General features: G+C 45.2%; 1 protein-coding gene across 1 annotated transcript in view; it reads left to right on the forward strand.

The window, feature by feature from the left end:
- Positions 1–2,266: 2,266 nt before the first annotated feature.
- Positions 2,267–25,228, forward strand: part of APCDD1 (APC down-regulated 1) — a 103,156-nt gene continuing 80,194 nt past the window's right edge. The window contains exon 1 of the mRNA XM_056521561.1: positions 2,267–2,526. Within this exon, the coding sequence (XP_056377536.1) occupies positions 2,463–2,526 (64 nt within the window). The 5' untranslated portion in view covers positions 2,267–2,462. The remainder of the gene's footprint in view (positions 2,527–25,228) is intronic.

Consider the following 25,228-nt stretch of genomic DNA (forward strand, 5'->3'; position numbering starts at 1 on the left):
GCCCTATGTGTTACAGATACGCATTGGATGTTCATAGCGGATTTCATTGCAATAGTTGCAGTTATCTCCATAGATAGAAAAGATCATAATTCATAAATAAGCAAATGGTTATTGCAGTTACAATTCTACAATAAATTACTGTAGGTGTGATGGTTCTTCTGCATTACAATTTATAGTGCAATAAAATGAATTCAATTTAATGTAACTCTTTACAAATAGATATGTGTAGTATTTCTAACTTGTAAATGGCATTCAGTCCTTTCCCAATACCTAACTATGCAATGAACATATACTGGTTGTATAGTGTGGCTAAACATTTGTATCATCATTACAATTATTTACAAATACACTGAATTTTAGACTCATCATTCCTAACACGAACCACAAATCATTGAAATAATTACAGTTATTTCCATAGATAGACAAGTTTAACCTTTATAATAATTATTATAATACACAAATAAGTAGTTGCAATTCTACAATAAGTGACTATAGGTGTAACAGTTCTTCTATAATACAATCTGTAAGGCTGGGTTCACACATATCAGGCGTCCGGCATAGTTTCCCTCCGGCGTGCACCAAAGGGAAACTGACGCTAGAACTGATCCCATTCATTTAATTGGGACAGTTCACAATCATCCAGCGTCTCAATTTTGATGGGTGGACCCGCCAGAGATCACCGGACAGGGGAACAATGGATGCCGGATGGCATACAACTGATGTCAAGATCTAGGCTGATTTCATCTATGCCGGATGCCGGACATATGTGAACCCAGCCTTATGCAATAAAATGAATTCAATTTAATGTAACTCTTTACCAATAGATATGTGTAGTATTTCTAACTTGTAAATGGCATTCAGTCCTTTCACAATACCTAACTATGCAATGAACATATACTGGTTGTACAATGTGTCTAAACATTTGTATCATCATTACAATTATTTATAAATACAGTGGTTCCTCAACATACGATGGTAATCTGTTCCAAATGGACCATCGTTTGTTGAAACCATCGTATGTTGAGGGATCCGTGCAATGTAAAGTATAGGACAGTGGTCTACAACCTGCGAACCTTCAGATGTTGCAAAACTACAACACTCAGCATGCCCGGACCGCCAACGGCTGTCCGGGCATGCTGGGAGTTGTAGTTTTGCAACATCTGGAGGTCTGCCGGTTGAAGATCACTGGTATAAGAAGTTGTATTCACCTGTCCCCGCCGCTCCGGACCGTCACCGCTCGTCACCGCTACCCTGGATGTCGCCCTCCATCGATGTCGCCGCGTCCCCGGGGTGTCCCCAACGCTCCGGCAAGGCCTCTGCTTCCCCGGCATCCTCGCTCTCCGTCGCCGCCATAACGTCGCTACGCACGCCGCTCCTATTGGATGACGGGACGGCATGCGCAGCGACATGATGATGACGATGGAGAGCGCCGACGATGCAGGGGATCCCGAAGAGGACAGGTAAGTGATCGTCAGCGGACCACACGGGGAACCGTAATCGGCTATCCGGTGGCAGCTGAAGCAGTCAGCGCTGCCGAATAGCCGTTTATGCAATGGCCCCGACATACAAAAGCATCGTATGTTGATGCTGCCTCTGAGAGGCCATCGCATGTTGAAATTATAGTATGTCGGGGCCATTGTAGGTCGGGAGGTCACTGTGCACTGAATTCTAATCTCATCAGTTCTAACACGAACCACAAATCATTGCAATAATTATAGTTATTTCCATAGATAGACATGAGATAGGAAAGCTTAACTATTATAATAATTTTTATACATAAATATATTATAATACATAAATAAATAAGTAAATGATTATTGAAATTACAATTCTGCAATATATGACTGTAGGTGTAACAGTTCTTCTACAATACAATCTGTAATGCCATAAAATGAATTCAATTCAACGTAACTCTTTACAAACATATATGTGTAGTTGTTTTAACTTGTATATGGCATTTAGTTCTTTCACAATACTTAACTATGCAGTGAGAATATACTGGTTGTACGGTGTGGCTAAACATTTGTATGGTTAGAATTATTTATAAATACACTGAATTCTAAACTCATCAGTTCTAACAAACCATTATGTCTATTGCCTGTCCTCAACAAGTCCACAGGGGATCACACTGGGAAGAGCAGGACATCAAGGCTCTGCTGTAGACCTGATCATAGGGCTGAGATGTCAGACTTCCCTCCCCCCTATACGCCCCTTCCATTTATAAAGCAGTGAATAGGAAGGAACTCAGCCACTGAGAGGAGAAAAGCTCATCCCTGCCATAGGCTGTACACACAGAAAGGAATAGGAGCACTGAGGCTGGAGTGTGGTTCATAGAGCCAGTGTATGGATGGCGGCGTGAGTCCTGGACATTGTTTTCTCCTACCCAAGGGATACAACTGCTGGATTATAATCTACATTCTTGGATTGTAAAGAGTTACAAGGTTCGGTGAATGTGAGAAGCCATGAAGATCCCATGCCTGTGTCTTGCATCGGTCGTGTGTTTGCTCCCAGTGCTCATAGTGTCTGGTATGTGTGTGTGTATTCATGGTTATTGCAACCTGTTGTGTTACTTTTTTTGTACGTTCGAAATATCCTTTGACTTCCTAAAAATGAATCTTAATATCCATCAAAATGTATTTTATAGCTCAACATATACTACAAGAAGCGAAGAAGGTCGAGAAGGTTAGAATAGGTTGCGATCAAGTGCTCAAAACTCACTATGGGGCTGTCAGGTTAATAACCATATAGGTATTTCTCATACTGTGTGATTGACACATCAGTAAAAGGGCCATTCATACAGAGAACTTCCATATTACCACTGCACTGCCATATATCGGTTTACATGGTTGAAAAATATTGAGACAAAGTGGTTTATGGGATTCCATAGAGCCAAATGGCTGATCATGTAAATGTTTACGAATTCACAATTTTCGAGATATACAATGCCATTTGCAATGGAGCAATAATCACGGGGAAGTTTATTTTTACAGGATTTTTAGAAAACTCAATGATCAGGAGGACTAAATTGCAATTTTCTGACACGTAATAATATGTACCAATATTGACGGAATATCTTTAGATGCATATAGAGCAGAGTTTTCCACACAGTGTGCCTAAAGATCTTGCAAAACTACAACTCCCAACATGCCAGGACAGCCTTTGGCTGTCCTGGCATGCTGGGAGTCGTAGTTTTGCAACAGCTGGAGATCCATAACAGACCAATATATGGAGGGTTAATCCAAGTTATTCACCAAAAGATCACCGCAGTGATCCACTAATTCCCTAGTTTCCCATATATTAAAAAGATATAGCTTTATTATTTTGTATTAATTCACACACTGGATTAAAAAGTCAGGGTGTCTCTCTTTCCCTATGTAGAATTATCAATGAGTACTAATGTAACATGTTTGCAACAGCTGGAGGCACACTGTTTGGAAAACACTGATAGAGAGGACTTTCGCTAAAACTAGAAAAAACCTTCTGCTAAGAAAGTACATTTCTTATACATTATCACATAACCGTTCATATTTGATCACTTACAGATTTTGATGGCTCTGTGTACAGGGGGTGCAGACCAGGAACTTCTGTACTTCACTTATGGGGCCCTTAGAGAGATTTTTGTTCTGGAGCCAAATAATTTCAAGTTCTGACTTTCTATCTGTTTATTAATCTGTCTATATAACTATCATGTTCTACAGCAAAGAACCGTGTTATGCTTTGAATAATCAACAATAGCCAATGTTTTATGCTAACAAAGCTTCCATACTTATACAGGTTCAAGTCAGAACCAAGAGGGGGGTGATGGAATTGGGTAATTGGGACAATTAGAAAACATATGTTTAAAAATTAAGCAATGTTTATAAAATGTTGTTTCTGCTTTACCAATGTCTTCTCTCCTAAGGCTATTAACACAGTGTAAAAATCGTCGACGTATTTTATTTTACTTTATTTTACGTTTTGGGCCGTAGTTGGTAAGCATGCAGCGACAAAAAAGGCCAGATTACAGCAGAAAATGCTTGCGTTACATAAAATACACTGTGTGAACATTGACTTAAAATGACCTTTTATAACCAATATTAGATCATTGCTCCTTGTGCTGCTGCTATTTTAGATTTTTAGACATTTGAAAGATGATCCATCTGTCAGTGATCTATGTACATTCTACATGAAATAGATTATACTAGTTTTATTAGGCTTACGCTGTGGTCATTGGCGCAGGAATGTACCTTTGAAGTTGTATTTAAAACACAATTGTGATTTCCCCGTAGTTGTGGAACTGTGCTGGTTTCAATTATGTACAGGTAGAACAGGATGAGATGGATAGATAGATAGATAGATAGATAGATATGAGATAGATAGATAGATAGATAGATAGATAGATAGTTATGAGATAGATAGATATGAGATAGATAGATAGATAGATAGATAGATAGATAGATATGAGATAGTTAGATAGATAGATAGATATGAGATAGATAGATAGATAGATAGATATGAGATAGTTAGATAGATAGATATGAGATAGATAGATAAATATGAGATAGATAGATAGATAGATATGAGATAGTTAGATAGATAGATAGATAGATATGAGATAGATAGATATGAGATAGATAGATAGATAGACATGAGATAGATATGAGATAGATAGATGAATATTCTTCAAAATTTGTTATATTCGCATATGCAAATATTCGTATGTGCGAATGTTCGCATAGTCGCGTATTGTAGGAAGAAAACAGAGAGGGGGTGGACAACTTTACTATTGGTTGCTAGGGATGTTGTTGATAACCTCTGACAAGTGTATCTGCATCATTCTAATTGGCCCACAAGTGAAAAGACGGTATATGCGAATATATGCGAATTTGCGATATTCACGATAAAAATTTGAAATGCGAATATTTGTGCCCAACACTAATACATATGAGATAGATAGATATGAAATTTAAAAAACGCAGCACACAGAGTATATTCAGTGCAAAAAAAGAACCTTGTTTATTCCATCACCAGATGAAATAGTGCAACGTTTGGGTAATCTCACATCACAGGATGCCTGAGGATGGTGATGTGAGATTACCGAAACGTTGCACTTTTTCTTGCTGATGATGGAATAAACAAGTTTCTTTTTTTGCACTCAAGATACTCTGTGTGCTGTGTTTTTTCGATTTTTTGTTGAAGTTGGAGTCCCTAACCAAGTCTCCTGTAACTGCGTGCACCTTACTACTTCTTGGATTTGGACTGTCAGTTGTGCTGCTTTTCTGGAAACTACTAGATAGATACCACATTACTGTTATCAAAATTATCATTATTATTATTATTAGGGACCACACCTGCACACAATATAACATTAATGTAACACACAAAAAGACGGCTATAGGCATGTTCATGTTGGTCCACTACTTAGTACAAGTTAATATTTTCCTTAAATGATGGCTTTTTCCTTTGTGATATATTATGATATCCGTGAACAAACCATTTAAACTAGGGTATTGAATTATGATCTGTATGAGATTTTCAACCTGTAGAGTTTGAATTAGAATACACGTTATCCAACAGAACATACAAACAGGAATACTGAAAACTATTGTGAAGTGTTGATTTGGCATCCAAAGAATATATAATATCTAGCCAAAATACCTGTAGCATGACTGATATTCGTCTCTGTAGAATATAACTTAAATAATAATAGCACTAACTCTATCATTTCAGGACTGGACTAATATCTGTTGTTTTGACTTTGACTTGTTTTTTGGTGTCTAGCCTTATTTTCTAACCTCAGTACTTGTGGGAAAAAGTGGAAATCATGGGGGGTAGATATTCCTTTAGTGCTTCTTTGCACCTCATTGGGCAACAGTTTAGTCAGCCCCTTCTCATCTCAAAGTGCCTACAAAAGATGAGTGAAGTTACAGTGATTTGATTCGACATGAACCTTGCGGCTCGGCAGTTGCTGACTTTAGCCTGCATAAATTAGTTCAGCTTTCAGGTGCTCCGGTGGGCTGGAGACTCCCTCCCAGGACTGTATCCACTTTTTCCAGCCCACCGGAGCACCTGAAAGCTGAACTAATTTATGCAGGCTAAAGTCAGCAATCGCCGAGAAGTTTGTGACAAATCGAATCACTGTAACTTCACTCATCTCTAGTGGCTACTTCCAGGCAACAATAGATAAATAGTTTCAGTGTCTCAAATTTGATACAGTAAAATAGTAGCTACAATGTCACTTTCCCAACTTGCTCATTTCTAAGTCTTCAGAAAGCATTTAGAACTCTACGTCATGATCTACAGATATGACATCAATCAGGAAATATACATCTTACCCATTATAGGATAACATCTTACCAAGTGTATAATGGACAGCATCTCACCCAGTATACAGTAGATAGCATCTTACCAAGTGTATAATGGACAGCATCTCACCCAGTATACAGTGGACAGCATCTTACCAAGTGTATAATGGACAGCATCTTACCAAGTGTATAATGGACAGCATCTTACCAAGTGTATAATGGACAGCATCTTACCAAGTGTATAATGGACAGCATCTTACCAAGTGTATAATGGACAGCATCTTACCAAGTGTATAATGGACAGCATCTCACCCAGTATACAGTAGATAGCATCTTACCAAGTGTATAATGAACAGCATCTCACCCAGTATACAGTGGACAGCATCTTACCAAGTGTATAATGGACAGCATCTCACCCAGTATACAGTGGACAGCATCTTACCAAGTGTATAATGGACAGCATCTTACCAAGTGTATAATGGACAGCATCTTACCAAGTGTATAATGGACAGCATCTTACCAAGTGTATAATGGACAGCATCTTACCAAGTGTATAATGGATAGCATCTTACCAAGTGTATAATGGACAGCATCTCACCCAGTATACAGTAGATAGCATCTTACCAAGTGTATAATGGACAGCATCTCACCCAGTATACAGTGGACAGCATCTTACCAAGTGTATAATGGACAGCATCTTACCAAGTGTATAATGGACAGCATCTTACCAAGTGTATAATGGACAGCATCTTACCAAGTGTATAATGGACAGCATCTTATCAAGTGTATAATGGACAGCATCTTACCAAGTGTATAATGGACAGCATATCACCCAGTATACAGTAGATAGCATCTTACCAAGTGTATAATGGACAGCATCTCACCCAGTATACAGTAGATAGCATCTTACCCAGTATACAGTGGACAGCATCTCACCCAGTATACAGTAGATAGCATCTTACCCAGTATACAGTGGACAGCATCTTACCCAGTATACAGTAGATAGCAACTTACCCAGTATACAGTGGACAGCATCTCACCCAGTATACAGTAGATAGCATCTTACCCAGTATACGGTGGACAGCATCTTACCCAGTATACAGTAGATAGCATTTTACCCTGTATACAGTGGACAGCATCTTACCCAGTATACAGTGGACAGCATCTTACCCAGTATACAGTAGATAGCATCTTACCCAGTATACAGTGGACAGCATCTTACCCAGTATACAGTGGACAGCATCTTACCCATTATACAGTGGACAGCATCTTACCCAGTATACAGTAGATAGCATCTTACCCAGTATACGGTGGACAGCATCTTACCCAGTATACAGTAGATAGCATTTTACCCTGTATACAGTGGACAGCATCTTACCCAGTATACAGTGGACAGCATCTTACCCAGTATACAGTAGATAGCATCTTACCCAGTATACAGTGGACAGCATCTTACCCAGTATACAGTAGATAGCATCTTACCCAGTATGCGGTGGACAGCATCTTACCCAGTATACATTAGATAGCATTTTACCCTGTATACAGTGGACAGCATCTTACCCAGTATACAGTGGACAGCATCTTACCCAGTATACAGTAGATAGCATCTTACCCAGTATACAGTGGACATCATATTACCCAGTATACGGTGGACAGCATCTTACCCAGTATACAGTAGATAGCATCTTACCCAGTATACAGTGGACAGCATCTTACCCAGTATACGGTGGACAGCATCTTACCCAGTATACCGTGTACAGCATCTTACCCAGTATACAGTGGATAGTATCTTACCCAGTATACAGTAGACAGCATCTTACCCAGTATACAGTGGACAGCATCTTATCCAGTATACAGTAGATAGCATCTTACCCAGTATACAGTGGATAGCATCTTACCCAGTATACAGTGGACAGCATCTTACCCAGTATACAGTGGACAGCATCTTATCCAGTATACGGTGTACAGCATCTTACCCAGTATACAGTGGATAGCATCTTACCCAGTATACAGTAGACAGCATCTTACCCAGTATACAGTGGACAGCATCTTACCCAGTATACAGTGGACAGCATTTTACCCAGTATACAGTGGACAGCATCTTATCCAGTATACAGTAGATAGCATCTTACCCAGTATACAGTGTACAGTATCTTGCCCAGTATACAGTAGACAGCATCTTACCCAGTATACAGTAGACAGCATCTTACCCAGTATACAGTGGGCAGCATCTTACCCAGTATACAGTGGACAGCATCTTACCCAGTGTACAGTGGACAGCAATTTACCCAGTATACAGTGGACAGCATCTTACCCAGTATATATTGGACAGCATCTTACCCTGTATACAGTAGATAGTATGTTACCCAGTATACAGTGGACAGCATCTTACCCAGTATAAAGTGGACAGCATCTTACCCAGTATACAGTTTACAGCATCTTACCCAGTATACAGTGGATAGCATCTTACCCAGTATACAGTAGACAGCATCTTACCCAGTATAAAGTGGACAGCATCTTACTGTTACGCCGAGCGCTCCGGGTCCCCGCTCCTCCCCGGAGCGCTCGCAGCATCCTCGCATTTGCAGCGCCCCGGTCAGACCTGCTGACCGGGTGCGCTGCAATATCCCTCTCAGCCGGGATGCGATTCGCGATGCGGGAGGCGCCCGCTCGCGATGCGCATCCCGGCTCCCGTACCTGACTCGTTCCCCGTCTGTCTTGTCCCGGCGCGCGCGGCCCCGCTCCTTAGGGCGTGCGCGCGCCGGGTCTCTGCAATTTAAAGGGCCACTGCGCCACTGATTGGCGCAGCAGGCTTAATCAGTGTGTTCACCTGTGCACTCCCTACTTATACCTCACTTCCCCTGCACTCCCTCGCCGGATCTTGTTGCCATTGTGCCAGTGAAAGCGTTTCCTTGTGTGTTCCTAGCCTGTGTTCCAGACCTCCTGCCGTTGCCCCTGACTACGATCCTTGCTGCCTGCCCTGACCTTCTGCTACGTCCGACCTTGCTCTTGTCTACTCCCTTGTACCGCGCCTATCTTCAGCAGTCAGAGAGGTTGAGCCGTTGCTGGTGGATACGACCTGGTTGCTACCGCCGCTGCAAGACCATCCCGCTTTGCGGCGGGCTCTGGTGAATACCAGTAGCAACTTAGAACCGGTCCACCAACACGGTCCACGCCAATCCCTCTCTGGCACAGAGGATCCACCTCCAGCCAGCCGAATCGTGACAGTAGATCCGGCCATGGATCCCGCTGAAGTCCCACTGCCAGTTGTCGCCGACCTCACCACGGTGGTCGCCCAGCAGTCGCAACAGATAGCGCACCTGCTGGAGGGATCAAAATTTCCAGTTATCATATACACTGATCACAAGAATCTCTCCTATCTCCAGTCTGCCCAACGACTGAACCCTCGCCAGGCCAGGTGGTCGTTATTCTTTGCCCGTTTTGACTTTGAAATTCATTTTCGCCCTGCTGACAAGAACATTAGGGCCGATGCCCTCTCTCGTTCTTCTGATGCCTCTGAAGTAGAGGTCTCTCCGCAACACATCATTCCTCCTGACTGTCTGATCTCCACTTCTCCAGCCTCCATCAGGCAAACTCCTCCAGGGAAGACCTTCGTTTCTCCACGCCAGCGTCTCGGGATTCTCAAATGGGGACACTCCTCCCACCTCGCAGGCCATGCGGGCATCAAAAAATCCTTGCAACTCATCTCTCGTTTTTATTGGTGGCCGACTCTGGAGACCGATGTTGTTGATTTTGTGCGGGCCTGTACTGTCTGTGCCCGGGATAAGACTCCTCGCCAGAAGCCTGCTGGCCTCCTTCATCCTCTGCCTGTCCCCGAACAGCCTTGGTCACAGATTGGTATTGACTTTATTACGGACTTACCCTCATCCCGTGGCAACACAGTTGTTTGGGTGGTCGTTGATCGATTTTCCAAGATGGCACATTTTATTCCTCTTCCTGGTCTTCCTTCAGCTCCTCAGTTGGCAAAGCAATTTTTTGTACACATTTTTCGCCTTCACGGTTTGCCCACGCATATCGTCTCGGATAGAGGCGTCCAATTCGTGTCTAAATTCTGGAGAGCCCTCTGTAAACAGCTCAAGATCAAATTAAACTTCTCTTCTTCTTATCATCCCCAATCCAATGGGCAAGTAGAAAGAATTAATCAGGTCCTGGGCGACTATTTACGGCATTTTGTTTCCTCCCGCCAGGATGACTGGGCAGATCTTCTACCATGGGCCGAATTCTCATACAACTTCAGAGTCTCCGAATCTTCTGCTAAATCCCCATTTTTCGTGGTGTACGGCCGTCACCCTCTTTCCCCCCTCCCTACTCCCTTGCCCTCTGGTTTGCCCGCTGTGGATGAAGTGACTCGTGATCTTTCCACCATATGGAAAGAGACCCAAAATTCTCTTTTACAGGCTTCATCCCGGATGAAAAGATTTGCCGATAAGAAAAGAAGAACTCCCCCCATTTTTGCTCCCGGAGACAAGGTATGGCTCTCCGCTAAATATGTCCGCTTTCGTGTCCCCAGTTACAAACTGGGACCACGCTATCTTGGCCCTTTCAAAGTCTTGTGCCAGATTAACCCTGTCTCTTACAAACTCCTTCTTCCTCCTTCTCTTCGTATTCCCAATGCCTTCCATGTCTCTCTCCTTAAACCACTCGTCATTAACCGCTTCTCTCCCAAACTTGTTTCCCCCACTCCTGTTCTTCTGACGTCTTCTCCGTGAAGGAGATTCTGGCCTCCAAGACTGTCAGAAAGAAAACATTTTTTTTGGTGGATTGGGAAGGCTGTGGCCCAGAAGAGAGATCCTGGGAACCTGAGGACAACATTCTAGACAAAAGTCTTATCCTCAGGTTCTCAGGCTCCAAGAAGAGGGGGAGACCCAAGGGGGGGGGTACTGTTACGCCGAGCGCTCCGGGTCCCCGCTCCTCCCCGGAGCGCTCGCAGCATCCTCGCATTTGCAGCGCCCCGGTCAGACCTGCTGACCGGGTGCGCTGCAATATCCCTCTCAGCCGGGATGCGATTCGCGATGCGGGAGGCGCCCGCTCGCGATGCGCATCCCGGCTTCCGTACCTGACTCGTTCCCCGTCTGTCTTGTCCCGGCACGCGCGGCCCCGCTCCTTAGGGCGCGCGCGTGCAGGGTCTCTGCAATTTAAAGGGCCACTGCACCACTGATTGGCGCAGCAGGCTTAATCAGTGTGTTCACCTGTGCACTCCCTACTTATACCTCACTTCCCCTGCACTCCCTCGCCGGATCTTGTTGCCATTGTGCCAGTGAAAGCGTTTCCTTGTGTGTTCCTAGCCTGTGTTCCAGACCTCCTGCCGTTGCCCCTGACTACGATCCTTGCTGCCTGCCCTGACCTTCTGCTACGTCCGACCTTGCTCTTGTCTACTCCCTTGTACCGCGCCTATCTTCAGCAGTCAGAGAGGTTGAGCCGTTGCTGGTGGATACGACCTGGTTGCTACCGTCGCTGCAAGACCATCCCGCTTTGCGGCGGGCTCTGGTGAATACCAGTAGCAACTTAGAACCGGTCCACCAACACGGTCCACGCCAATCCCTCTCTGGCACAGAGGATCCACCTCCAGCCAGCCGAATCGTGACACTTACCCAGTATACAGTGGACAGCATCTTACCCAGTATAGAGTAGACAGCATCTTACCCAGTATACAGTGGACAGCATCTTACCCAGTATACAGTGGACAGCATTTTACCAAGTATACAGTAGACAGCATCTTACCCAGTATACAGTAGACAGCATCTTACCCAGTGTACAGTGGACAGCATCTTACCCAGTATACATTGGACAGCATCGTACCCTGCATACAGTGGACAGCATCTTACCCAGTATACAGTGGATAGCATCTTACCCAGTATACAGTGGATAGCATCTTACCTAGTATACAGTGGACAGCATGTTACACAGTATACAGTGGACAGCATCTTATCCAGTATACAGTAGATAGCATGTTACCCAGTATACAGTGGACAGCATTTTACCCATTATACGGTGGACAGCATCTTACCCAGTATACAGTAGATAGCATCTTACCCAGTATACAGTGGACAGCATCTTACCCAGTATACGGAGCACAGCATCTTACCCAGTATACAGTGGATAGCATCTTACCCAGTATACAGTAGACAGCATCTTTCCCAGTATACAGTGGACAGCATCTTACCCAGTATACAGTGGACAGCATCTTACCCAGTATACAGTGGAAAGCATCTTACCCTGTATACAGTAGATAGCATCCTACCCAGTATAAAGTGTACAGCATCTTACCCAGTTTACAATGGACAGCATCTTACCCAGTATACAGTGGACAGCATCTTACCCAGTATACAGTAGATAGCATCTTACCCAGTATACAATGAACAGCATCTTACCCAGTATACAATGTATACTGGGTAAGATGCTGTCCATTGTATACTGGGTAAGATGCTGTTCATTGTATACTGGGTAAGATGCTATCTACTGTATACTGGGCAAGATGCTGTACACTGTATACTGGGTAAGATGCTGTCCAGTGTACAGCATCTTGCCCAGTATACAGTAGATAGCATCTTACCCAGTATACAGTGGACAGCATCTTACCCAGTCTACAGTGGACAGCATCTTACCCAGTATACAGTAGATAGCATCTTACCCAGTATACAGTGGACAGCATCTTACCCAGTGTACAGTGGACAGCATTTTACCCAGTATACAGTGGACAGCATCTTACCCAGTATATATTGGACAGCATCTTACCCAGTATATATTGGACAGCATCTTACGTAGTATACAGTGGACATCATATTACCCAGTATACAGTGGACAGCATCTTACCCAGTATACAGTGGGCAACATCTTACCTAGTATACAGTGGACAGCATCTTACCCAGTATACAGTAGATAGCATCTTACCCTGTATAAAGTAGATAGCATCTTACCTAGTATACAGTAGATAGCATCTTACCCAGTGTACGGTGGACAGCATCTTACCCAGTATACAGTGGACAGCATTTTACCTAGTATATAGTGGACAGCATCTTACCCAGTATACAGTGGACAGCATCTTACCTAGTATACAGTAGACATCATATTACCCAGTATACAGTGGACAGCATCTTACCCAGTATACAGTGGACAGCATCTTACCCAGTATACAGTAGATAGCATCTTACCCTGTATACAGTAGATAGCATCTTACCCAGTGTACAGTGGACAGCATCTTACCCAGTATACAGTGGACAGCATCTTACCCAGTATACAGTAGATAGCATCTTACCCTGTATACAGTAGATAGCATCTTACCCAGTGTACAGTGGACAGAATCTTACCCAGTATACAGTGGACAGCATCCTACCCAGTATACAGTAGATAGCATCTTACCCTGTATACAGTGGACAGCATCTTACCCAGTCTACAGTGGACAGCATCTTACCCAGTATACAGTGGACAGCATCTTACCCAGTATACAGTGGACTTCATATTACCCAGTATGCAGTGGACAGAATCTTACCCAGTATACAGTGGACAGCATCTTACCCAGTATACAGTAGATAGCATCTTACCCTGTATACAGTGGATAGCATCTTACCCAGTATACAGTAGATAGCATCTTACCCAGTATACAGTGGACAGCATCTTACCCAGTATACAGTGGACGGCATCTTACCTAGTATACAGTGGACAGCATCTTACCCAGTATACAGTGGACAGCATCTTACCCAGAATACAGTGGACAGCATCTTACCCAGTATACAGTGGACATCATATTACCCAGTATACAGTGGACAGCATCTTACCCAGTATACAGTGGACAGCATATTACCCAGTATACAGTAGATAGCATCCTACCCAGTATACAGTAGATAGCATCTTACCCTGTATACAGTAGATAGCATCTTACCCAGTGTACGGTGGACAGCATCTTACCCAGTATACAGTGGACAGCATCTTACCCAGTATACAGTGGACAGCATCTTACCCATTATACAGTGGACAGCATCTTACCCAGTATACAGTGGACAGCATCTTACCCAGTATACAGTGGACAGCATCTTACCCAGTATACAGTGGACAGCATCTTACCCAGTATACAGTGGACAGCATCTTACCCAGTATACAGTGGACAGCATCTTACCCAGTATACAGTGGACAGCATCTTACCCAGTATACAGTGGACAGCATCTTACCCATTATACAGTGGACAGCATCTTACCCAGTATACAGTGGACAGCATCTTACCCATTATGCAGTAGATAGCATCTTACCCAGTATACAGTGGACAGCATCCTCCCCAGTATACAGTGGACAGCATCTTACCCAGTATACAGTGGACAGCATCTTACCCATTATACAGTTGACAGCATCTTACCCAGTGTACAGTAGATAGCATCTTACCCAGTGTACAGTGGACAGCATCTTTCCCAGTATACAGTGGACAGCATCTTACCCAGTATACAGTGGACAGCATCCTCCCCAGTATACAGTGGACAGCATCTTACCCAGTATACAGTGGACAGTATCTTACCCATTATACAGTTGACAGCATCTTACCCAGTATACAGTAGATAGCATCTTACGCAGTGTACAGTGGACAGCATCTTTCCCAGTATACAGTGGACAGCATCTTACCCAGTATACAGTGGACAGCATCTTACCCAGTGTACATTGGACAGCATCTTACCCAGTATACAGTGGATAGCATCTTACCCAGTATACAGTGGAAAGCATCTTACCCAGTATACAGTTGACAGCATCTTACCCTGTATACAGTTGACAGCATCTTACCCAGTATACAGTGGATAGCATCTTACCCAGTATACAGTGGACAGCATCTTACCCAGTATACAGTAGATAGCATCTTACCCTGTATACAGTAGATAGCATCTTACCCAGTGTACAGTGGACAGCATCTTACCCAGTATACAGTGGACAGCATCTTACCCAGTATACAGTAGATAGCATCTTACCCTGTATACAGTGGATAGCATCTTACCCAGTATACAGTAGATAGCATCTTACCCAGTATACAGTGGACAGCATCTTACCCAGTATACAGTGGACAGCATCTTACCTAGTATATAGTGGACAGCATCTTACCCAGTATACAGTGGACAGCATCTTACCCAGAATACAGTGGACAGCATCTTACCCAGTATACAGTGGACATCATATTACCCAGTATACAGTGGACAGCATCTTACCCAGTATACAGTGGACAGCATATTACCCAGTATACAGTGGACAGCATCTTACCCAGTATACAGTGGACAGCATCTTACCCAGTATACAGTGGACAGCATCTTACCCAGTATACAGTGGACAGCATATTACCCAGTATACAGTAGATAGCATCCTACCCAGTATACAGTAGATAGCATCTTACCCAGTATACAGTGGACAGCATATTACCCAGTATACAGTGGACAGCATCTTACCCAGTATACAGTGGACAGCATCTTTCCCAGTATCCAGTGGACAGCATCTTACCCAGTATACAGTGGACAGCATCTTACCCAGTGTACATTGGACAGCATCTTACCCAGTATACAGTGGATAGCATCTTACCCAGTATACAGTGGAAAGCATCTTACCCAGTATACAGTTGACAGCATCTTACCCTGTATACAGTTGACAGCATCTTACCCAGTATACAGTGGATAGCATCTTACCCAGTATACAGTTGACAGCATCTTACCCTGAATACAGTTGACTACATCTTACCCTATATACAGTTGACAGCATCTTACCCAGTATACAGTTGACAGCATCTTACTCAAACGTCAACAAATGTCTATTCACAATATTTCCCACGTCATACCATAATGTTACAACCCATTTTTCATGTTGTCAATTCTGAACTCTTTGATTGACTGATGACGTCTGAGATACACTTAGCATAATACACTTGCTCGATGTAATAGTATTCCTCATGTAAGAGCAGGCTTAAAGACCCTTAAAAATGTTTTCTTAAGAAACCCTATGTTGAGCCGCTGCATTGCTCCCATTGTCATTCTTCATTGACTGGATTTCCCTCAGTGTTTGGTCGGGTGAAAGATATTTTGTCTTAGTATCTTACTAAACAAGTCAAGCATTTCTCACGAGTCTAAAGGTAAAGTTCCTTGTGTCAGTTTGTTTGCAGTCTTTTCTTTGTAGTCATTGGGTTCAGTCAACACATATTTAGCTGTGTTTGAATGAAGAATATGATTTCAGAGCGAGCCATGAGAATCGGGGCCTGCCAGAAGCATGCTGTTTGACTCAACTTGTGCATTAATCCCGGCTGTTTATTCTCTGCTTTGTGATATCCAGTCAATCTAGCTGGAACCTGTTTGCCAGAGACTGGTTCCAAATCTTTTTCACTTAACATTGTAAAGTTTTCTGCTGTGCATTTAGCTTATTCAGGTCACACAGTTTGTTTTCCTTGTCCTCTTAAGAAAAGTTATTTCAAGAAACTATCCAGAAAGTTGTCTGAAAAAGATCAGATGTGCCTGTAGAAACTGTTCGATTTATAACCTAGCCTAGCAGAATATAAAGCATATGAAGGAAAGGTCTCAAGGCAGATGGCGTACACATAATGGTAGACTACTATTGCAGTTTCCGGTATGCACAGTGCCTTGCAAAAATATTTACCTCCCCTGTGTTTTTTTAGCTTTTGTTGCATTACAATAGATTTTAATTTAGGTTTCATTCTATGGACCTGACTTGACCTTTTTCAGTGCAATGATAAAACAAATTATATAAAACGATTATAAAATACCTTTAAAAAAAACTCATTAAAGTAATATTTGCTAGTACCAATTAATTTGAGACATCACAAAATTAGTGGAATACAATTCCCTTGTGTGCAGAGTGTTACATGGTCAGTCACATGATGTCAGTATAAAAACAAGGGGTACAAGTTTCAAGGGGATCAATAGGGGTACTACAGAGCACCATTTAATCCATTCTAACAAAAATGAAAAATAAGGCACAACTACAAACCTGACAAGAGAAGGTCAACTACTAAGACTCACAGATTGGACAACATTAATCAGACTTTCAACAAAGACACCAACAATATTGCTAAAGACATTCCATACAGCAACACGAAAGTATCTGTCAGTAGGACTATAGGTCGTACTGTGGTGAGCCACAGGGTTTGATGTGAGGTGTAAGGGGCAGATGATGTTGCCCAGGGGTAGATGGTATTTACCCCTTCACGTTCGTGACGCCAGGGCGTGGTTTTCATATGTAACCACCCAAAGGTAATACCTCCAGTCCTAGGTTACGCAGGGGCAAATAATAGTCCAAGGCCAGGTTAAGGTTAACAGTAGCTTTTACTGAGGTTAGACAGGTGTTACAGTCTATACAGTTCGGCCAAGATCCAAGAGGGGTGACCAGCAACACAGGGGACCTCTCAGCTTGCTGGGACTTGCAGTGACTTGATAGACTATAGGTGCAGGCCACGCTGACTACCCCAAGAGTGACTACAATTGACTTGACTTGACTAAAGATGATGATAGCAGATAAAGATGACTTGACTAACTGACTTGTGGCTGCAATTTAGGTTGAAGCCTCCAGATGTGCTGGACACTAACTCTGAGAAGTGCGGTGTAAGAGGGAGATAGTAGTACCTCCCCCTCTTATAAAGGGCGACTGAGCAAGGAGCCCATAGGCCAACTGCGGGTCACCTGGTGCTCACTGGATAACAAACATATGACTTAAACATGTGACAAACATTATCATGTGACTAACAATCATGTGACCAACATCAAAGGTCCTTTACACGTAATACACAACCTATTCACATTATGGGGGAACACTGCAGGAGAGCCCTGAGGATGTACAGGGACTCAACTTGACAGGACTGTAGGAGAATATCCTGTACTGGGATACCACAGTACACTCCATATAGTTGGGTTTTAGAGAACAGTGTCCAGAAAAAAACTAGCGTTTAAAGAAATATATAAATACACATTTAGAGTTCGCCAAACAGCATGTATCCAACTCCGCAAATACACGGAAGAAGCTTCTGTAGTCAGAAGAGATTAAAATTGAAATGTGTGGCACAAACATTTTCAATTCCCATAGGGAAGCATGTTGATAGCAGCACTGCTGTTACCAGTGATTGGCAGGTCATGTTGCAAGGGCGCGTATCAGAAGCAGGAAGAAAGGATAAGATCATCTGACCAGCGCTAGGTAAGCATGTTTTTTTATCTATTTTCCCCTGCCCCAGCACCATATTATCATTATTATTATTATTATTATTTTAAAGGCTGGATATCACCTTTTAAGACTGGGATGGAGGTTTACCTTTTAGAAGGTCAAAGACCCCAGTTAAAAGCCATGGAATAGTCCAGTCATTCATTTGAAAATGAATGACTTATAGACTGCTGCACAACAACTGAATCCATCTAGCCTGAAGGAGTTGGAGCAGTTTTGCCTGGAAGAATGGGCAAAAATCCCAGTGATGTGGTCAGCTAATAGAGACAAGTCCCAAGAGGCTTGCATCTGTAAAAGTAAAAAAGCTATTAAAAACAAGAAGATCACGGCGTTCTTAGAACCACTAGTATGTCACTATACTTCATGCCAATAAATAAAAGCTTGTAGCACAGAAACGATACAGCTGCTATAAAAGACTCATACACCCCTATTAACATAATATAGCTACAATTAAAAAAAAAAAGTTTTGAATATGCGTATTAGACTATTAGGCCATGTTTATACGACGGAATTTTAGAGCGGAATTAGGTGTAAACATTTAGGTGGAACTTTCGCTGCAGCAGAGTCCCATTGATTTCAATTGGATTCTGCTGCACTGTGCACACAGCAGAATTCAGCTCCCCCATACAAAGCAAAGTTTTCTCAGAAATGTGTCTGCTAGATTGCAATATGCCCTTGGTCAGCCCGGGGGTCCCTCACCTGTTTCATTTAGGTTTGAGTCAGGCACTATCGTTAGATCACCGATAACACCAAAATTGCTGATTTTCATGGACCAGAAAAAATCCAGTCCAAAATTACTGATGGACCAGAAAAAAATTAAACAAACAGGGATCAGAAAGTTGTATATGTGATAAAGTAGTAGTGATACAAATTACAGCTTTACCACTCTTTATTTTCTAACAAAAAATTAGTTTCTGTGCATATATATATATTGTAATAAAGTGGCAAGGAAAGGGTGTATTTCCTTGGCTCACATTGGAGAAACCTTTACCTGGGGCCTAATTAATCAGTCAGCAGGGAGGGGAGGTCTTTATACGGAAGAGACTCAGTGTGATTGTTACGCCGAGCGCTCCGGGTCCCCGCTCCTCCCCGGAGCGCTCGCTTCACTCTCCCCGCGGCAGCGCTCCGGTCTCGTCCTCTGACCCGGGGCGCTGCGATTCCGCTGCCAGCCGGGATGCGATTCGCGATGCGGGTAACGCCCGCTCGCGATGCGCACCCCGGCTCCCCTACCTGACTCGTTCTCCGTCTGTTCTGTCCCGGCGCGCGCGGCCCCGCTCCCTAGGGCGCGCGCGCGCCGGGTCTCTGCGATTTAAAGGGCCACTGCGCCGCTGATTGGCGCAGTGGTCCCAATTAGTGTGTTCACCTGTGCACTTCCCTATATCACCTCACTTCCCCTGCACTCCCTTGCCGGATCTTGTTGCCTTAGTGCCAGTGAAAGCGTTCCTTGTGTGTTCCTTGCCTGTGTTTCCAGACCTTCTGCCGTTGCCCCTGACTACGATCCTTGCTGCCTGCCCCGACCTTCTGCTACGTCCGACCTTGCTTTTGCCTACTCCCTTGTACCGCGCCTATCTTCAGCAGCCAGAGAGGTGAGCCGTTGCTAGTGGATACGACCTGGTCACTACCGCCGCAGCAAGACCATCCCGCTTTGCGGCGGGCTCTGGTGAAAACCAGTAGTGGCTTAGAACCGGTCCACTAGCACGGTCCACGCCAATCCCTCTCTGGCACAGAGGATCCACTACCTGCCAGCCGGCATCGTGACAGTAGATCCGGCCATGGATCCCGCTGAAGTTCCTCTGCCAGTTGTCGCTGACCTCACCACGGTGGTCGCCCAGCAGTCACAACAGATAGCGCAACAAGGCCAACAGCTGTCTCAACTGACCGTTATGCTACAACAGTTACTACCACAGCTTCAGCAGTCATCTCCTCCGCCAGCTCCTGCACCTCCTCCGCAGCGAGTGGCCGCTCCTGGGATACGCTTATCCTTGCCGGATAAATTTGATGGGGACTCTAAGTTTTGCCGTGGCTTTCTTTCCCAATGTTCCCTGCATCTGGAGATGATGTCGGACCTGTTTCCCACTGAAAGGTCTAAGGTGGCTTTCGTAGTCAGCCTTCTGTCCGGAAAAGCCCTGTCATGGGCCACACCGCTCTGGGACCGCAATGACCCCGTCACTGCCTCTGTACACTCCTTCTTCTCGGAAATCCGAAGTGTCTTTGAGGAACCTGCCCGAGCCTCTTCTGCTGAGACTGCCCTGTTGAACCTGGTCCAGGGTAATTCTTCCGTTGGCGAGTATGCCGTACAATTCCGTACTCTTGCTTCAGAATTGTCCTGGAATAATGAGGCCCTCTGCGCGACCTTCAAAAAAGGCCTATCCAGCAACATTAAAGATGTTCTGGCCGCACGAGAAATTCCTGCTAATCTACATGAACTTATTCACCTAGCCACTCGCATTGACATGCGTTTTTCCGAAAGGCGTCAGGAACTCCGCCAAGATATGGACTCTGTTCGCACGAGGCGTTTCTTCTCCTCGGCTCCTTTCTCCTCTGGTCCCCTGCAATCTGTTCCTGTGCCTCCCGCCGTGGAGGCTATGCAGGTCGACCGGTCTCGCCTGACACCTCAAGAGAGGACACGACGCCGTATGGAGAACCTCTGCCTGTACTGTGCTAGTACCGAACACTTCCTAAGAGATTGTCCTATCCGTCCCCCCCGCCTGGAAAGACGTACGCTGACTCCGCACAAAGGTGAGACAGTCCTTGATGTCTACTCTGCTTCTCCACGTCTTACTGTGCCTGTGCGGATGTCTGCCTCTGCCTTCTCCTTCTCTACAGTGGCCTTCTTGGACTCAGGATCTGCAGGAAATTTTATTTTGGCCTCTCTCGTCAACAGGTTCAACATCCCGGTGACCAGTCTCGCCAGACCCCTCTACATCAATTGTGTAAATAATGAAAGATTGGACTGTACCATACGTTTCCGCACGGAGCCCCTTCTTATGAGCATCGGATCTCATCATGAGAGGATTGAACTTTTGGTCCTCCCCAATTGCACCTCGGAAATTCTCCTTGGACTTCCCTGGCTTCAACTTCATTCCCCTACCCTGGATTGGTCCACTGGGGAGATCAAGAGTTGGGGGTCCTCTTGTTCCAAGAACTGTCTAAAACCGGTTCCCAGTAACCCTTGCCGTAACTCTGTGGTTCCTCCAGTAACCGGTCTCCCTAAGGCCTATATGGACTTCGCGGATGTTTTCTGCAAAAAACAAGCTGAGACTCTACCTCCTCACAGGCCTTATGATTGCCCTATCGACCTCCTCCCGGGCACTACTCCACCCCGGGGCAGAATTTATCCTCTCTCTGCCCCAGAGACTCTTGCCATGTCCGAATACGTCCAGGAGAATCTAAAAAAGGGCTTTATCCGTAAATCCTCCTCTCCTGCCGGAGCCGGATTTTTCTTTGTGTCCAAAAAAGATGGCTCCCTACGTCCTTGCATTGACTACCGCGGTCTTAATAAAATCACGGTTAAGAACCGCTACCCCTTACCCCTCATCTCTGAACTCTTTGATCGCCTCCAAGGTGCCCACATCTTCACTAAATTGGACTTAAGAGGCGCCTATAACCTCATCCGCATCAGAGAGGGGGACGAGTGGAAAACGGCATTTAACACCAGAGATGGACACTTTGAGTATCTGGTCATGCCCTTTGGACTGTGCAACGCCCCTGCCGTCTTCCAAGACTTTGTCAATGAAATTTTTCGTGATCTGTTATACTCCTGTGTTGTTGTATATCTGGACGATATCCTAATTTTTTCTGCCAATCTAGAAGAACACCGCCAGCATGTCCGTATGGTTCTTCAGAGACTTCGTGACAACCAACTCTATGCCAAAATTGAGAAATGTCTGTTTGAATGCCAATCTCTTCCTTTTCTAGGATATTTGGTCTCTGGCCAGGGACTACAGATGGATCCAGACAAACTCTCTGCCGTCTTAGATTGGCCACGCCCCTCCGGACTCCGTGCTATCCAACGCTTTTTGGGGTTCGCCAATTATTACAGGCAATTTATTCCACATTTTTCTACCATTGTGGCTCCTATCGTGGCTTTAACCAAAAAAAATGCTGATCCCAAGTCCTGGCCTCCTCAAGCAGAAGACGCCTTTAAACGACTCAAGTCTGCCTTTTCTTCGGCTCCCGTCCTCTCCAGACCTGACCCTTCCAAACCCTTCCTATTGGAGGTTGATGCCTCCTCAGTGGGAGCTGGAGCTGTTCTTCTACAAAAAAATTCTTCCGGGCATGCTGTCACTTGTGGTTTTTTCTCTAGGACCTTCTCTCCAGCGGAGAGGAACTACTCCATCGGGGATCGAGAGCTTCTAGCCATTAAAATAGCACTTGAGGAATGGAGGCATCTGCTGGAGGGATCAAGTTCTCCTGTTATTATCTACACCGACCACAAGAACCTCTCCTACCTCCAGTCTGCCCAACGGCTGAATCCTCGCCAGGCCCGGTGGTCTCTGTTCTTTGCCCGATTTAATTTTGAGATTCACTTTCGTCCTGCCGATAAGAACATTAGGGCCGATGCTCTCTCTCGTTCCTCGGATGCCTCAGAAGTTGAACTCTCTCCGCAACACATCATTCCACCTGACTGCCTGATCTCCACTTCTCCTGCCTCCATCAGGCAGACTCCTCCAGGAAAGACCTTTGTTTCTCCTCGCCAACGCCTCAGAATCCTCAAATGGGGTCACTCCTCCCATCTCGCAGGTCATGCGGGTATCAAGAAATCTGTGCAACTCATCTCCCGCTTCTATTGGTGGCCGACTCTGGAGACGGATGTTGTGGACTTTGTGCGAGCCTGCACTATCTGTGCCCGGGATAAGACTCCTCGCCAGAAGCCCGCTGGTTTTCTTCATCCTCTGCCTGTCCCCGAACAGCCTTGGTCTCTGATTGGTATGGATTTTATTACTGATTTACCCCCTTCCCGTGGCAACACTGTTATTTGGGTGGTCGTTGATCGATTCTCCAAAATGGCACATTTCATCCCTCTTCCTGGTCTTCCTTCTGCGCCTCAGTTGGCTAAACAATTTTTTGTACACATTTTTCGTCTTCACGGGTTGCCTACGCAGATTGTCTCGGATAGAGGCGTCCAATTCGTGTCTAAATTCTGGAGGGCTCTCTGTAAACAACTCAAGATTAAATTACATTTTTCTTCTGCATATCATCCCCAGTCCAATGGACAAGTAGAAAGGATTAACCAGATCTTGGGTGATTATTTGCGACATTTTGTTTCCTCCCGCCAGGATGACTGGGCAGATCTCCTCCCATGGGCCGAATTCTCGTATAACTTCAGGGTCTCTGAGTCTTCCTCCAAATCCCCATTTTTCGTGGTGTACGGCCGTCACCCTCTTCCCCCCCTCCCTACTCCCTTGCCCTCTGGTCTGCCCGCTGTGGATGAAATTTCTCGTGACCTTTCCATCATATGGAGAGAGACCCAAAATTCTCTCTTACAGGCTTCATCACGCATGAAGAAGTTCGCGGATAAGAAAAGAAGAGCTCCCCCCGTTTTTTCCCCTGGAGACAAGGTATGGCTCTCCGCTAAATATGTCCGCTTCCGTGTCCCTAGCTACAAGTTGGGACCACGCTATCTTGGTCCTTTCAAAATTTTGTGTCAAATTAATCCTGTCTCTTATAAACTTCTTCTTCCTCCCTCTCTTCGTATCCCTAATGCCTTTCACGTCTCTCTTCTCAAACCACTCATCCTCAACCGTTTTTCTCCCAAATCTGTTCCTCCCACTCCTGTTTCTGGCTCCTCGGACATCTTCTCGGTCAAAGAAATTTTAGCTGCCAAAAAGGTCAGAGGGAAAAATTTTTTTTTAGTGGACTGGGAGGGTTGTGGTCCTGAAGAGAGATCCTGGGAACCTGAGGACAACATCCTAGACAAAAGTCTGCTCCTCAGGTTCTCAGGCTCTAAGAAGAGGGGGAGACCCAAGGGGGGGGGTACTGTTACGCCGAGCGCTCCGGGTCCCCGCTCCTCCCCGGAGCGCTCGCTTCACTCTCCCCGCGGCAGCGCTCCGGTCTCGTCCTCTGACCCGGGGCGCTGCGATTCCGCTGCCAGCCGGGATGCGATTCGCGATGCGGGTAACGCCCGCTCGCGATGCGCACCCCGGCTCCCCTACCTGACTCGTTCTCCGTCTGTTCTGTCCCGGCGCGCGCGGCCCCGCTCCCTAGGGCGCGCGCGCGCCGGGTCTCTGCGATTTAAAGGGCCACTGCGCCGCTGATTGGCGCAGTGGTCCCAATTAGTGTGTTCACCTGTGCACTTCCCTATATCACCTCACTTCCCCTGCACTCCCTTGCCGGATCTTGTTGCCTTAGTGCCAGTGAAAGCGTTCCTTGTGTGTTCCTTGCCTGTGTTTCCAGACCTTCTGCCGTTGCCCCTGACTACGATCCTTGCTGCCTGCCCCGACCTTCTGCTACGTCCGACCTTGCTTTTGCCTACTCCCTTGTACCGCGCCTATCTTCAGCAGCCAGAGAGGTGAGCCGTTGCTAGTGGATACGACCTGGTCACTACCGCCGCAGCAAGACCATCCCGCTTTGCGGCGGGCTCTGGTGAAAACCAGTAGTGGCTTAGAACCGGTCCACTAGCACGGTCCACGCCAATCCCTCTCTGGCACAGAGGATCCACTACCTGCCAGCCGGCATCGTGACAGTGATCTGGGCTCTCCCTACGAAACAGCAAGCTGGCTGTAAGGGGGAGACACGGGCCCTGT

This window comes from Hyla sarda, chromosome 5 (genome assembly GCF_029499605.1).
Source record: "Hyla sarda isolate aHylSar1 chromosome 5, aHylSar1.hap1, whole genome shotgun sequence".
Taxonomy (NCBI): Eukaryota; Metazoa; Chordata; class Amphibia; order Anura; family Hylidae; genus Hyla; species Hyla sarda.